This window comes from Theobroma cacao, chromosome 2, assembly GCF_053813885.1.
Source record: "Theobroma cacao isolate CCN51 chromosome 2, ASM5381388v1, whole genome shotgun sequence".
NCBI lineage: Eukaryota > Viridiplantae > Streptophyta > Magnoliopsida > Malvales > Malvaceae > Theobroma > Theobroma cacao.
This window is the reverse complement of record NC_142640.1, coordinates 17940771-17953096: the sequence shown is the minus strand read 5'-3', so window position 1 is coordinate 17953096 and position 12326 is coordinate 17940771. Positions and strand designations below refer to the sequence as shown.

Genomic DNA, 12326 nt, shown 5'->3' with positions numbered 1-12326 from the left:
TCGACTCCAATGAACACTGGATCCTATACCACAATCATGATCTTGGCGTAAAAAGCATCACTTTCTAACCTGGTTTTGGAGTTTTTTGGAGGAATTTTCTAACTCTAAACACTCGATTTCACACAATTATGAACTTACTAACTCTTTTGCGACAGATACATCATGCCTCGTCCATGATGCTGATGTCCCACCCTTCAACGGTGTTTTCACCACTTATGTCATCTTATTTTGAAAAAATATATAGAACAAATAGAAAAATATAAAATTTAAGAAAAATTTTAAATTATTAATAAATTATTTTTTTAATGCATTCAATCAAATTTTTATATATACTTGATTTTAATCAAATAAGTCATTATAATTAATAATCGATTAATTTTAATTATTTAAAATATTATTTATTTTTGACATATTATAATAGGTGATAACATGACATCTTCATAAATCTTAATAACATATCACATAAAAATTTTCACAATCCAAATCAATTTTAGGTAAACATAAAGATGACAAGAAATATTTTAATTACTGATCATTGGTTATGACACAAAATAAAAATATAAAGATTTTGATTATATGTAATAAAAATAAAAAAAATTAAATTGTTTTAAATAATTCAAAATATTTGCAGACATTATGTCCAAAAATAAGTGTTAAATTTCATAACATCCAGCAATTTGAAGCGTTTCCTACGGCTTACATAAGTTACAACGGTACTGTAACTATTTCCTTTTCTAACCTTTTCTGTTTGTTTTGCTTCAAGTGTGGATAAAGGTAGAGGAGTTAGCGCTTTATTCCTTTCTGTCCTCCGAAATTGACAGAAAGAACAATCAGCATAGACATTATAAGACATCGAATCACCGTAAAGAAAACCAGTGAGCAAAACAGAGAGACCATCTCTCTCTCTTCCAACTCCTGTAAGAACAATGTACGGTAAAGCCGCAATCTGTTTAACATTCGTGATTCTGTTCCTCGTTTCATGTTCAATCTACGTTGGGACCGTTGATCTCAGATCATACTTCTTCCCCTTACTACAGTCACCCCCTGTTCTACGCTCACTTTGTGCTACCGGCCGCCCCCTCCGCGTTTACATGTACGATCTCCCTCGGAAATTCCACGTCGGCATGCTGGATCGCCGGAGCTCCGAGGAAGCGGCTCCTGTGACCATGGAGAATTTGCCGCCGTGGCCCTCGAATTCGGGGATAAAGAGGCAGCACAGCGTGGAGTATTGGCTGATGGCATCGCTCCTTTACGACGGCCAAGATGAAGATGGGAGGGAGGCCGTTAGGGTTTCGGATCCCGAAAAGGCTGACGCTTTTTTTGTGCCATTTTTTTCTTCGTTGAGTTTTAATACACACGGGCATAATATGACGGATCCTGAGACGGAGATCGATCGCCAATTACAGGTTCTTACATGCTAATTGGTCGCTTTAAGCTGTTTATCTTTTTTTTTTTAACCGTGGTTGAATGCGTAGTTTGCGGTTGCCTTGTTTTATTAGCAGTGTTTCACTGGAATTGAACTTGGTAGCTTTGTTTTTAAATAGTAACGTGATTAATGGTTTACTTAGTTTGAGGAAAGGAAAGAAACTAGATTGGAAAGTTGGGATTTAGTTGTTTCGATCCTAAAAGTAAATAAAATAAGCTCAATTGGTTACTTTCTTTGTTTTCTAATTCCAATTTGAAACACTTCCTTCACTGATATTGAATACCAGGAAAATAGGAGACTTTGGCTCTCTGGCAGATGAGATTAGATGTGGGTAGCATTGGAAGTTATGAAAGAGCGCATGCTAAGAATTTTAGGTACATTTACCACTTGATTACTAAGTAGAGGAAAAGAAATGCTGCTTGCTAGTGCTTTTGACATGTTGAAGAATTAGCCAATGATTCAGGGAACTAGCATTGTGGAATGACAAAAGGTTTGATTTCGTGGAATTGATTTGTGAAATGTTGCTTTTAAACATTTATACACATTGTTTCCTCAAAAAAACATGTATACGATTGGAAAGGTTTAAATGTCTAAAATTATGCTTTGCAAAAAAAAACATGTATACACATAATAACTTGAGTTAATCTTTGGATCATGATGCATCCAATCCTTAGTCAATCATTCCATTATTGATGGTAGTGATTACTAGAGAAAGGAGGCCCTATGCATGCTTCTTGGTATTTTTTTGAAGAGTGTAGAGTAAATGTTTGTTGCAATTCTCTCAATCTTTTTTCTAAGGAACATTTATATGCTGTCTTTTGCTATCTGCAAGCAAGCAGTGAACAACAATTTTGGACCTCGCAGAGGTTGATGGAAATATTATCAGGCTTCACTCCTTAAGATTCTGTTATACTACTAAAATACAAATTTGTGCAAACATTTTGAAAAGACTATTTATTCCCTTCTGCTGCTGATGAGTTTCTCTAGTTCGTAGTTCATACTTTGTGTTTTACTTGTACTGTTGACTGCTAGTATTATCTAGTATTTCAGTTTTCTAATCTGAATTGCATCTCCTCTAGGTTGAGTTACTCGAATTCTTGCAGCAATCCAAGTACTATCAAAGGTCTGGAGGCAGAGACCATGTAATTCCCATGACACATCCAAATGCTTTCAGATTTCTTCGCGAGCAATTGAATGCATCTATTCTTATTGTCGTAGATTTTGGCCGCTATCCTAAAACCATGTCAAGTCTTAGCAAAGATGTGGTTGCCCCTTATGTACACGTTGTGGATTCCTTCACAGATGATGACCCTCTAGACCCATATGAGTCTCGAACTACACTTCTTTTCTTCCGGGGGAATACTGTCAGGAAAGATGTATGATAGTTTTTAAGACTCAAATATTCTATTCATACAACTTCTGTTCGATCTGGGTAATATTACTCAACTCAAGGCCATTTTCTCTTGCAGGAAGGGAAAATTCGAGTCAAACTGGCAAAGATATTGGCTGGTAGTGATGATGTTCATTATGAAAAGAGTGTAGCAACTCCAAAAAACATTAAAATGGTATGCTGCTTGTGTAGGCCCTAGGAACTATGCTATTTTCTAGACATTCAAATCACAAAGTGGTGATCCTTGTTTCCTGCATCCTTCTGGCTGCTGAAAAAGGACCTGCTTGTCAGTACATGTTGTGGAGGCTTTCAACAGTCATGAGTACCAATCTTTAGTGGCACCATTACGGTGCCTTTTGTACTTTCTCTTTGAATGTTTTGACATTGTGTGATACTTATGGTGCTTAGCTTCAGACAATAATTTTGTGATGGAAATTTTTTTCACTCTATTATGGTTAATAACTCTCCCAAAAATATTTAAAATCTAAAACAAAATAATCTCCTTTTCAATCTGTAGAGACAGTTTGGAGTCAGCTTGCATTCTCTAATAAATTTTTATGCTATGACTATGCCAACTATCTTATTTCTTTCATCTTCTTGTGTATTAGTCTACAGAAGGGATGCGTTCATCGAAGTTCTGTCTGCATCCTGCTGGGGACACACCTTCATCTTGCCGACTATTTGATGCTATTGTGAGCCATTGTGTTCCTGTGATTGTCAGTGACAAAATTGAGCTTCCCTATGAGGATGAAATTGACTACACTGAATTCTCAATTTTCTTCTCTATGAAAGAGGCGTTAGAACCAGGTTATTTGGTCAATCATCTGCGTCAATTTCCAAAAAATAGATGGGTTCAAATGTGGAAGTTGCTTAAGAATATTTCCCGTCACTATGAGTTCCAGTACCCTCCAAAGAAGGAAGATGCTGTCAATATGTTATGGAGACAGGTAAAGCACAAGCTTCCAGGTGTCCAACTGGCTGTACATAGAAGTAGAAGGTTGAAAGTTCCAGATTGGTGGCGGCGGAAGAGATGACTTAGAATCTTGCTTTTGTGACACTGTGCATCACAATCTTCCTTCATTTATGGTGACACCCCATGGCTGGGAAGAAGTAAAGGTACTCAGAAGTCACAATCAAACACCGTGGGCCAGCTTCACTGAGCTCATGAGTTACAGTTGTGGCTTCAATTTTTTTTCCCCTGCTATTTTCCAGCATTCTGAGTGAGCGAGGAAGTGAATATTAAGATTTATTCCCAGTTATTTTTGTCTGGTAACAGGTAATAATGTTTTTCCATCAGTTTATAGTGCAGAAGTGATATAGATAATGTAATGACATAGGATTTACACATGTAGAAACATTTGAGAGGTTGTTATGAATAGGTTCTAATCTTGCATTCAAATCTTGTGTAAGGTTATTCAATGAAAGTGATCAAGCTAATTCATTTACCAGAGAAAACTGACTTTAAGCTTTTCATTTTAATTGGTCTTGTACTGTAGAAGGAAGCTTCGTTTTGGCAAATATGCGGAAATAATTTTGTCATTGTTTTCTAATCTCTTGGTAGCTATGAGACTTGAGACTTAAGAAAGCCTGCCTGGATGCAATTTCAGTAACGAGGGAAGGTGAAATATTGCGGTCACGTTGAAATTCTGGAAGCCATTTTCCAACTGCTCCAATTAAGATGTATGTTCAGCGATCGAAACTGAAGATCTAAGTTGGAATATGTCATGTCTCAATCTTAGCTTTTATATTCAAAATTACTAAATTGTTGTTTTCCACTGACCCTGTCCGGTTTATTGATTGATTGGATCTCATCCGTGGAAAGACTTTGGGCATGTTGCCAACCAACGCAGCCCTGTCTAAACCGAAGGAGGCTTTGGTTTTCTTGGAGCTGGTCAAGAGACCATGAACTACTCATCCCTGGCTTGAGAGATTTTTGTCATTATTTTTCCTTTCCTTACCAGCCGCCCTTTGTATTTTTCTTGGTGAAGCTTGGCTTGCCAGCTGCTGGGAAGTAAATTTCAAGCACCCAACCACCGAGGACAATAAGAAAGCCTTTAGACGGGCCAATTTCTCAGCAGTAATATGCTTTTCATACACCCTCTCATACTCACTTTGAACGCCAAAAGGTTCAAAGGGGAAAAGGAAAAGTATAAAATCTTGTCTTGAAAGTGAAATCACTACCTAAAACAATGTTGGACTGCTATAGAAAAATCAGCGACAGAAGTTCTAAAACTCAAAGCCGAGTTTCTAGATAATGGGGCCTAATTTCATCTCTTCCCTTTGAACACTAATATACGAGTCAAATAAATTGTGTACAAGGAATAACTCTATCAATCCAGCTAATCTTCAACTAAACTGACAATGAGAGCTTTAATTGGTAGTTAATTTAGAGAGCTCAAGGAGTAAGCGAAGCACCCGATATTTATAAAGTATTCTATCTCGAATTCTATTATTTATTAAAATATTTAAATTTTATAAATAATTAATTAAATTTTGCTCAAACTCGTACTCAAATTATTCTAGACACAATCTAGTAAATACTCAAATTCATTAAATATTTAATTAAAATAGATTTAAAATTAATTTTTATATATATTATTAATAAAAATTAAATTAACGTTTAAAATTGTATTTAAAACAATGAATGAATTTTATAAATATTATATAAATTTAAGTAATTTATAAACTAAAAATAATATAGATAAAACTAAAATTTTATATTAAAAACTATTAATTATTATCAAGTTCAGATAGTGAGTATTTTAAAACTACTACTTGAATCTTACTCAAATTTATGACAAGTAATGGTTTTACTATAGCTTTTCAAAAAAAAAAAGAGTAATAGTTTTACTATCAAAACTCTATTCATATTCGATTAAGATGTTTTAATTTTATTTAATCAGATTAGATAATATTAGATACATAATTATAAAGCACTTATTGTCATCTCTAATAATTATTCCTCTTGTACGGTTTATGGTGAACTTTTATTATCACAGTTTTCTTTTTTTTTAAATCCATTAGCTAACTTTTTTTTATTTAGTTTATATTTTTATTATTTATTATTTATTAAAAGTAATTAATGTAAATAAAAATAAACAATAAAAATATGAAGCAAACAAAATGTAAGTTAACCCAAAATTTTTTTCTTTTTATTAAAGATTATTTAACAGTCATTTTGGAGTCATAGGGTCATTTAAAAGACAAACCACAAGCAAATTATGCTTGTTTGTTGGAAAACAGAATCGTCATTTTACATAAAAATAACTAATTAAGCAGCACTCAGTGATAAAGTTTATTAAATAAGACTTCATTGCATTGATATTATTATTATTTATTTTGTACCTTTTATAAAAATGAATAAAGAGCAAAATAAATAAAAAAAATTAAAAGAGCAAAAATATATGACACCTAACATATTCCCTCTTATATGTAAATGCATAGACGGTAGCTTACGTGCCAAGCTCTGTCGTACCTGAGCGTAAACATGACCCTTGAAAAAGTTCATTTAACCTTATGCTTTCCAACAAGAAAATTAAGGATTTCATTTAAAGTCGAGTAATAAAAGTAGTACGGTGCCAATACAGTTAAGTGATAAATTTGACCATTATTCTTCAATGTATGATGAAAACTGCACCACATGGCTCTCGTCAAGGCGTATGGTTGAAATTGACACAAAATTTTGAAGGTATCGATAGGCAGAAAGAAGGGGGGCATGCTTCTAGAAAAGAAAAGCACTAGTTGATCAACAAAGATTCCCTCAAAGGCCAACATCTAAAGTAGTTGGATTAGTTGTACCAAAATATCTGTAGGAGGACTTGACGTGCTTGGAGTTTCTGAAGTACAACCCATCACATGAGAATGTATAGACTAATATAATAATGGTAGGGTAGCACCTGATTTGCTTATAAAAGGATAAGAGTAAAGAGGGAGAATATCTAACAAAATCTAAGAGAGAGCGAGTGTCGGAAGAGATACACAGGGCTGGCAAGTAGATCTCAAGCGAGGTGAGTATATCCTTCTCTCTCTGTTTTCTGTTTTTCCTTGTTCCGTTACGAAAATGGGTATAAATTCCATTATCAAGTTTTTTGTTCAAATTTTCTAAATTGAGTTACATCAGCTGAAGGAAACATCAGTGTACTTACTTATTAGTTGCTTGCTTGTGCCATAATTTTGTCAAATTTACCTTAATTTGTGAGACTTTGCTTACTGATGGCAAATCACTCGTAACTTCACTCCAGTTTAGCTTTCAACCCGAAAGAAGGGATGACAACTTAATGGTACGTTTGGTTGGCGGAATAGATAGGAATGGAATAGAATAGTTATTATGTGGGAATAGAATGAGGTGGGAATAGAATAAAATAGTTATTACTTAGTTTGGTATGACAAAGGGAATAGGACAGGAATAATTATTATGACTTTTTGTAGTATTTGGTTCGTAACAATAATTTTGGAATAAGAAAGAAATAGAAAATAAAAAGACAAAAACACCCTTTATTATTTATATGATTTTTTATTTTTATTAGATTTTTTAAATATTAATAATCTAGAATTTAATTAAAATATTAATAATTAATAATTTAAATATTAATATTTATTTAATTTAAATATTATTATGATTAATTTTTATTTTATTTTATTTTTAAAATATTAATAATTGATAATTTATTTAAAATATTAATAATTGATAATTTCAATATTAATATTTATTTATAATTTAATTATTTATATTGTAAAACATTAATATTTTATTTAATTTAAATATTATGATGATCAATTATTTTATTTTATTTTATTTTTGAAAATTAATAATTGATTATTTAGTTAAAATATTAATAATAGATAATTTAAATATTAATATTTTATTTAATTTAAATATTATTATGACTAATTTTTTATTTTATTTTTTAAATATTAATAATTGGTAATTTATTTAAAATATTAATAATTGATGATTTAATTATTAATATTGTTTATCTAATTTAAATGATATTATGTTTATTTATTTTTAATTTATTTTGTTTTTAAATAGGAATAATTTATAATTTATTTTATTAATAATTGATAATTTAAATATTAATATTTTATTTATATTTTAATATTAATATTTTATTAAAAGTTGGAATCAAGTGAGAGAAAGAGGAGAAAGAGAGAAAAATAATATTTTTTACAAATGAAGTTGTAATTTTTTAAACTTGTAAGGGGTATTTTTGTCTTTATTAATTTTTGAATTTGTTCCTTAACCATAGAATAGCTAATACCATGGGGGAGGGTGGTATTAGCTATTCCTTGGTTTTGAAGGATTTTGAAGAATAGCCATTCCATAAGAATGGCTATTCCTTGGACCATTTTTCAACCAAACAAAAGAACCAAAATTCTTTGAGAATAAAAGGGGAATGGCTTAGCCATTCCCCAAACCAAACATGCTATAAAACTCCATTCTGATCTAAATATGGAAGAAAAACACAACTATGCACTTAATTTCTTTCTTCTTTCTGGGTCACCTAGCAAAGCTTTAGACTACGTCTGGATTGCAAAACTCTTCTCCTTTCTCTTTCAAAATGACCTGTCTTATCCAAAACCTTTTTTCTTTCTTTTATCATTTGTTTGTGACTTCAACTCCAACTCATCAAATTGAAAATTTACACCCATTAAGTAGCTCAACATAAAATTTCAAGCATATTGATCAATTATTATTAAAAATTTTACCTAATATTTGAAAAAATGTCTCAACTATTTAAAAAAAATTTTATTTTTTTATTGTGTTTAATTAATTCTATCTATTTTTATTTTGAAGTACATAAGTGATTATAACTAACAATTGATTCATTATCATTCGTTAAAATATAATTTATATCTTATACTCACGTAACGTTGATGTGAAAGATGAAAAATATCATGTGATTTTATAATCATAACAAATCAAAATGACACTTTATCATCTATTATGATATATCAATATGTCACATCAATATCATATGACATATAATGATAAATAATTTTTTGACTAACAATAGTTAGTTAACTATTAATTATAAAAGTTTATTTAATTTAAAATAAAAATATAAAAATATAATCAAATGTAACAAAAAATAATAATTTATTTGAATTTTTCTGAATAATTGAGAGATATTTTTAAGTACCATACCTAAAAAAAAAAAATTTTAGGAGGGGAAGGGGAGATTAGCTAATTTAGAAATTTTATAACCCCAAACTAAGTTTTAATCTTATTTCCTTATCAAAGGTGTTGTAAGGCACGTAGGCACTCCTCAAATCTTGCTTTCTTTGTTTGTTTGTTTGATTCCTATACGTGCAAAAGAAACGTAATTAAATGGGAATCTAAAATCACTACTCTCAAGTTTCACATCATCTTTATTGTTTGAAGTGAGTTTAAGTGGCCATTGGCAAACCCTTTTCCTTGTTTTACCTTTTCTTTTATCTAACTTATTTCCAATTTGGCCAATCGTTTTTAATGGTACATCTTAGCACTGGAAAAAACGTTGAAAATGGTAGATGTATCATCTGTTCCACTGATTCCATTCTTGGATAAATGGCTATCTCATTTGTCCAATGAGAGCGAGGGAACACCCTCCTACAGCAAAAATACTGTTAAAACTAATTTCATGTCCTTGTTAAATGGTAACAGTGTTATTTTCAGTAATCATTATTCTTTCTTTTTTTTTTTCTTCAAAGAAAGATATAATAAGAATTTTTAATTGATTAGTACAACGTTTTAGTGACGGTTAGAGCCACCTAATTATGTTGAAACTTCTTTAGCCCAAAAATAAATTGCATGTAACATCACAAAACATATATACAGTATAGACTTGTGGCCTCTACTTGGGTATCCTTTATTGTTTTTTCTTAATTAATATAGCTGATCTGCTTGTTTTGTGGTTGCATAGTCTTTTTCCTTGTCCTGATCTTAGTCACTTTCTTGGCCAAAAGTCCAAGCATACACGAGTAGAGGGTTGAAATGGGTCCTTTGAAAGGTTGACCAAGGGAGACGAATTTAAAAAAAAAAAACACAAAAAACAGAAAGAAGAAAGAAGTTACGCGTTGTACTTGGAAGTATTGTGTCCTACGACTCCTGTAATTTTTATCTGACTCGTCTATTGAAAGTGGTAAGTGGAGATGGCAGAACTAGGGACCGAATCCACATGAAGGTGCTTTTCCTTGAGGCCATAGGGCATAGCTGATTGTCTAGCCAATCAGTGCTTTTCCTTAGACACATACAGTGTCACATCCCATCTTGTGAAGAGATCGTGACCAGCGCAAAAACTTTGACGAGTATATACGTTAGGCCCAAGCAAGGCTCCTTGCTTTCTTCCATACTCTATATGGTTCATTAACCATCATCATAATACATAAGGCAACCAATATACCATTACATGCATATATCCATAAGCGATAATACACGATCATGAAACTTCTCAACATAAATAGTATATTCACATCCATTCATTATTAACATAAGAGTCAAAACTCATATATCATATCATATCCTATATTTATTTATCTACACCTTCAAGTGTCCATATATGTCCTCAAACCACTTTTGTGCATATAAACATAACATTCATAAAGTTAATGCCAACCATTGGCTATATCATCATAAACATGTTCAAATATCCAAAAACATAAAGTAAAGATCAACTCGTCAAGGAAACATGACTCGAACTTGTAGGAATCATGTGGCTGTTAGACACCTACCAAAAAAAGAAGGTTGTGAGCTCATCTTTCCAACAAGGGTGCAGACTAATCACTGATTTGCAAAACAAAAATAGGAAAACTAACGTGTGATTCACAAAAACTTTGTGAGCAGATACAAGGAAGAGGACAAGCCAAGGGAAAATGTCTTCGTAACCATGCATTTATAATCTCATGACATTCATAAAATTTCTCAATCTCTATAGTACTCATGAAACATAGCATTTAAATACATTTCCAAAAACATTTAATTCAAAACAAGTTTGCATAAATCGTTGGAAACCATTTGCCTTTGAAAATCCCTTAAAAACACTTGAAAACCCAATTCTGTGAAGAATCTATCGATACATTTGGGAATGTATCGATAGATTTCACTCAAAATGCCTCATTTTGTATTCCATAGAAAATCTATTGATACATCAACCTCATGTACCGATAGATCAGTCTGAAATCCCAGCTTTTTGGGTAAAATCCTTGTTAGAAATGTTAGCTCAATAAATAAGTAACAAGAATGTTCAAGAGGGGGTAAATTGGATTTCAAAATTTTTGGTGACCTTTGAACCAAAATAGCTAAAAATTGACCCTTAAGATGTTTGAAATCAATGCTTTTTCAATATCCCTTTTAAGAATGATATACCTATTTAGAGTCAACTATAAAGATTCAATAGTCGATTCTAGGGAAGTGTTTTCAAAGAAAATGAAGGTTTGATTTTGTTAATGACTTGAAAAATATGGCAATTTAGAACAAGCCCTTTTTCAACTTAAGATGCACAACTAGAGGTAATATGAAAATCCTTTTTGAGAATGCAAAATGTTTTTCAAATGAGTAAATCAAAAAGCTATTTTCTAAAGAAATTGAACAAACTAAAGATGTAAAATCGTAGACAAAAACACAAACAATTTCTAAAGGTTTGGTTTTCTCAATTGCCTTTGTCATTTCCCTTAGCAAGTTAAGGAGTTTTAAATCCACTGTGGAAAATGCCTTTTAACGAGATCAAGCAAAACCCTCATAACTTGTTTTTTAACGAAATCAAGTAGAACCCTCACAATGGCTTTTTCGAGACTTAACCATAACCCTCACAATTGCCTTTTCACAAGAGCAAGCATAACCCACAGTGGCCTTTTCACTGGAGCAAGCACAACCCACACTAACTTTTAAAGGGTGAGTTAAAACTTTTACAAGAATGTCTACAATGATGAATAGTGACAGTGTCTCTAAAAGGTCAATTTTGCTTGGTGGGTACAAAAAAGGAAGAATGTGTAAAGAGTATATACAAAGATTGGAGTGAAAACACAAAAGAATTATCAGCTTGAGTATGAATGCATGTTTTTACTTGGTTTTTCTTTCTTTTCTCTTCAAGATTTTGATTTTCAAAGGTTTGGCCTTTCATCATCATTCCATAAAACTTTCCTATTACAATATAAACATTTCATAACTTTGAGTGGTGTCTACCCTATTCAAGTGAATAATGCTTTTAACCCCCATTGTCTCGGGTTCCTAGCACACTTTGTGAGTGCCCTTCCGCTTTACCTACATCTTTGATTGGTGCTCATCCCAACTTAAGTGGATAGTGATCAATCCCCAATATCGTTTGGATTCCTTAAGTATGGGATCGTTCTCATCCATACCTTGCACCATAATCATATAATCCTTCTCATTAACCATTATCATACTTAGCTCATAGTATATATGGAAGTCTCATCACATACATCTCTTGGAATACATTTCATATTATATCTCATAATTCATAATCTTATTATGGAATGCATATATCCTTCAAACATTTCAACATCATATAC

General features: G+C 31.9%; 2 protein-coding genes across 6 annotated transcripts in view; both read left to right on the top strand.

Annotated features, from left to right (window-relative positions):
- Positions 1–764: 764 nt before the first annotated feature.
- On the top strand, positions 765–4893 carry LOC18609024 (Exostosin family protein). Of its 5 annotated transcripts, XR_016024812.1 has the most exons (6): positions 765–1406; positions 2506–2802; positions 2896–2991; positions 3425–3932; positions 4378–4496; positions 4639–4890. XR_016024812.1 is itself a non-coding variant. In XM_018116520.2 (5 exons), exons 2-5 carry the CDS (start codon positions 1092–1094, stop codon positions 3848–3850), a joined length of 1134 nt encoding a protein of 377 aa, XP_017972009.1. In that variant the 5' UTR covers positions 767–928; positions 1038–1091; the 3' UTR covers positions 3851–4271. The 5 variants fall into 5 exon arrangements, 2 of the variants coding, with proteins under 2 accessions (XP_007044051.2, XP_017972009.1); XR_016024811.1 differs by having other exon boundaries at positions 4313–4893; XR_016024810.1 differs by having other exon boundaries at positions 4378–4892.
- A 1733-nt stretch (positions 4894–6626) lies between these two features.
- Positions 6627–12326, top strand: part of LOC18609023 (flavonoid 3',5'-methyltransferase-like) — a 39765-nt gene continuing 34065 nt past the window's right edge. The window contains exon 1 of the mRNA XM_018114769.2: positions 6627–6823. The gene's annotated coding sequence lies outside the window, so the exon portion shown is untranslated. The remainder of the gene's footprint in view (positions 6824–12326) is intronic.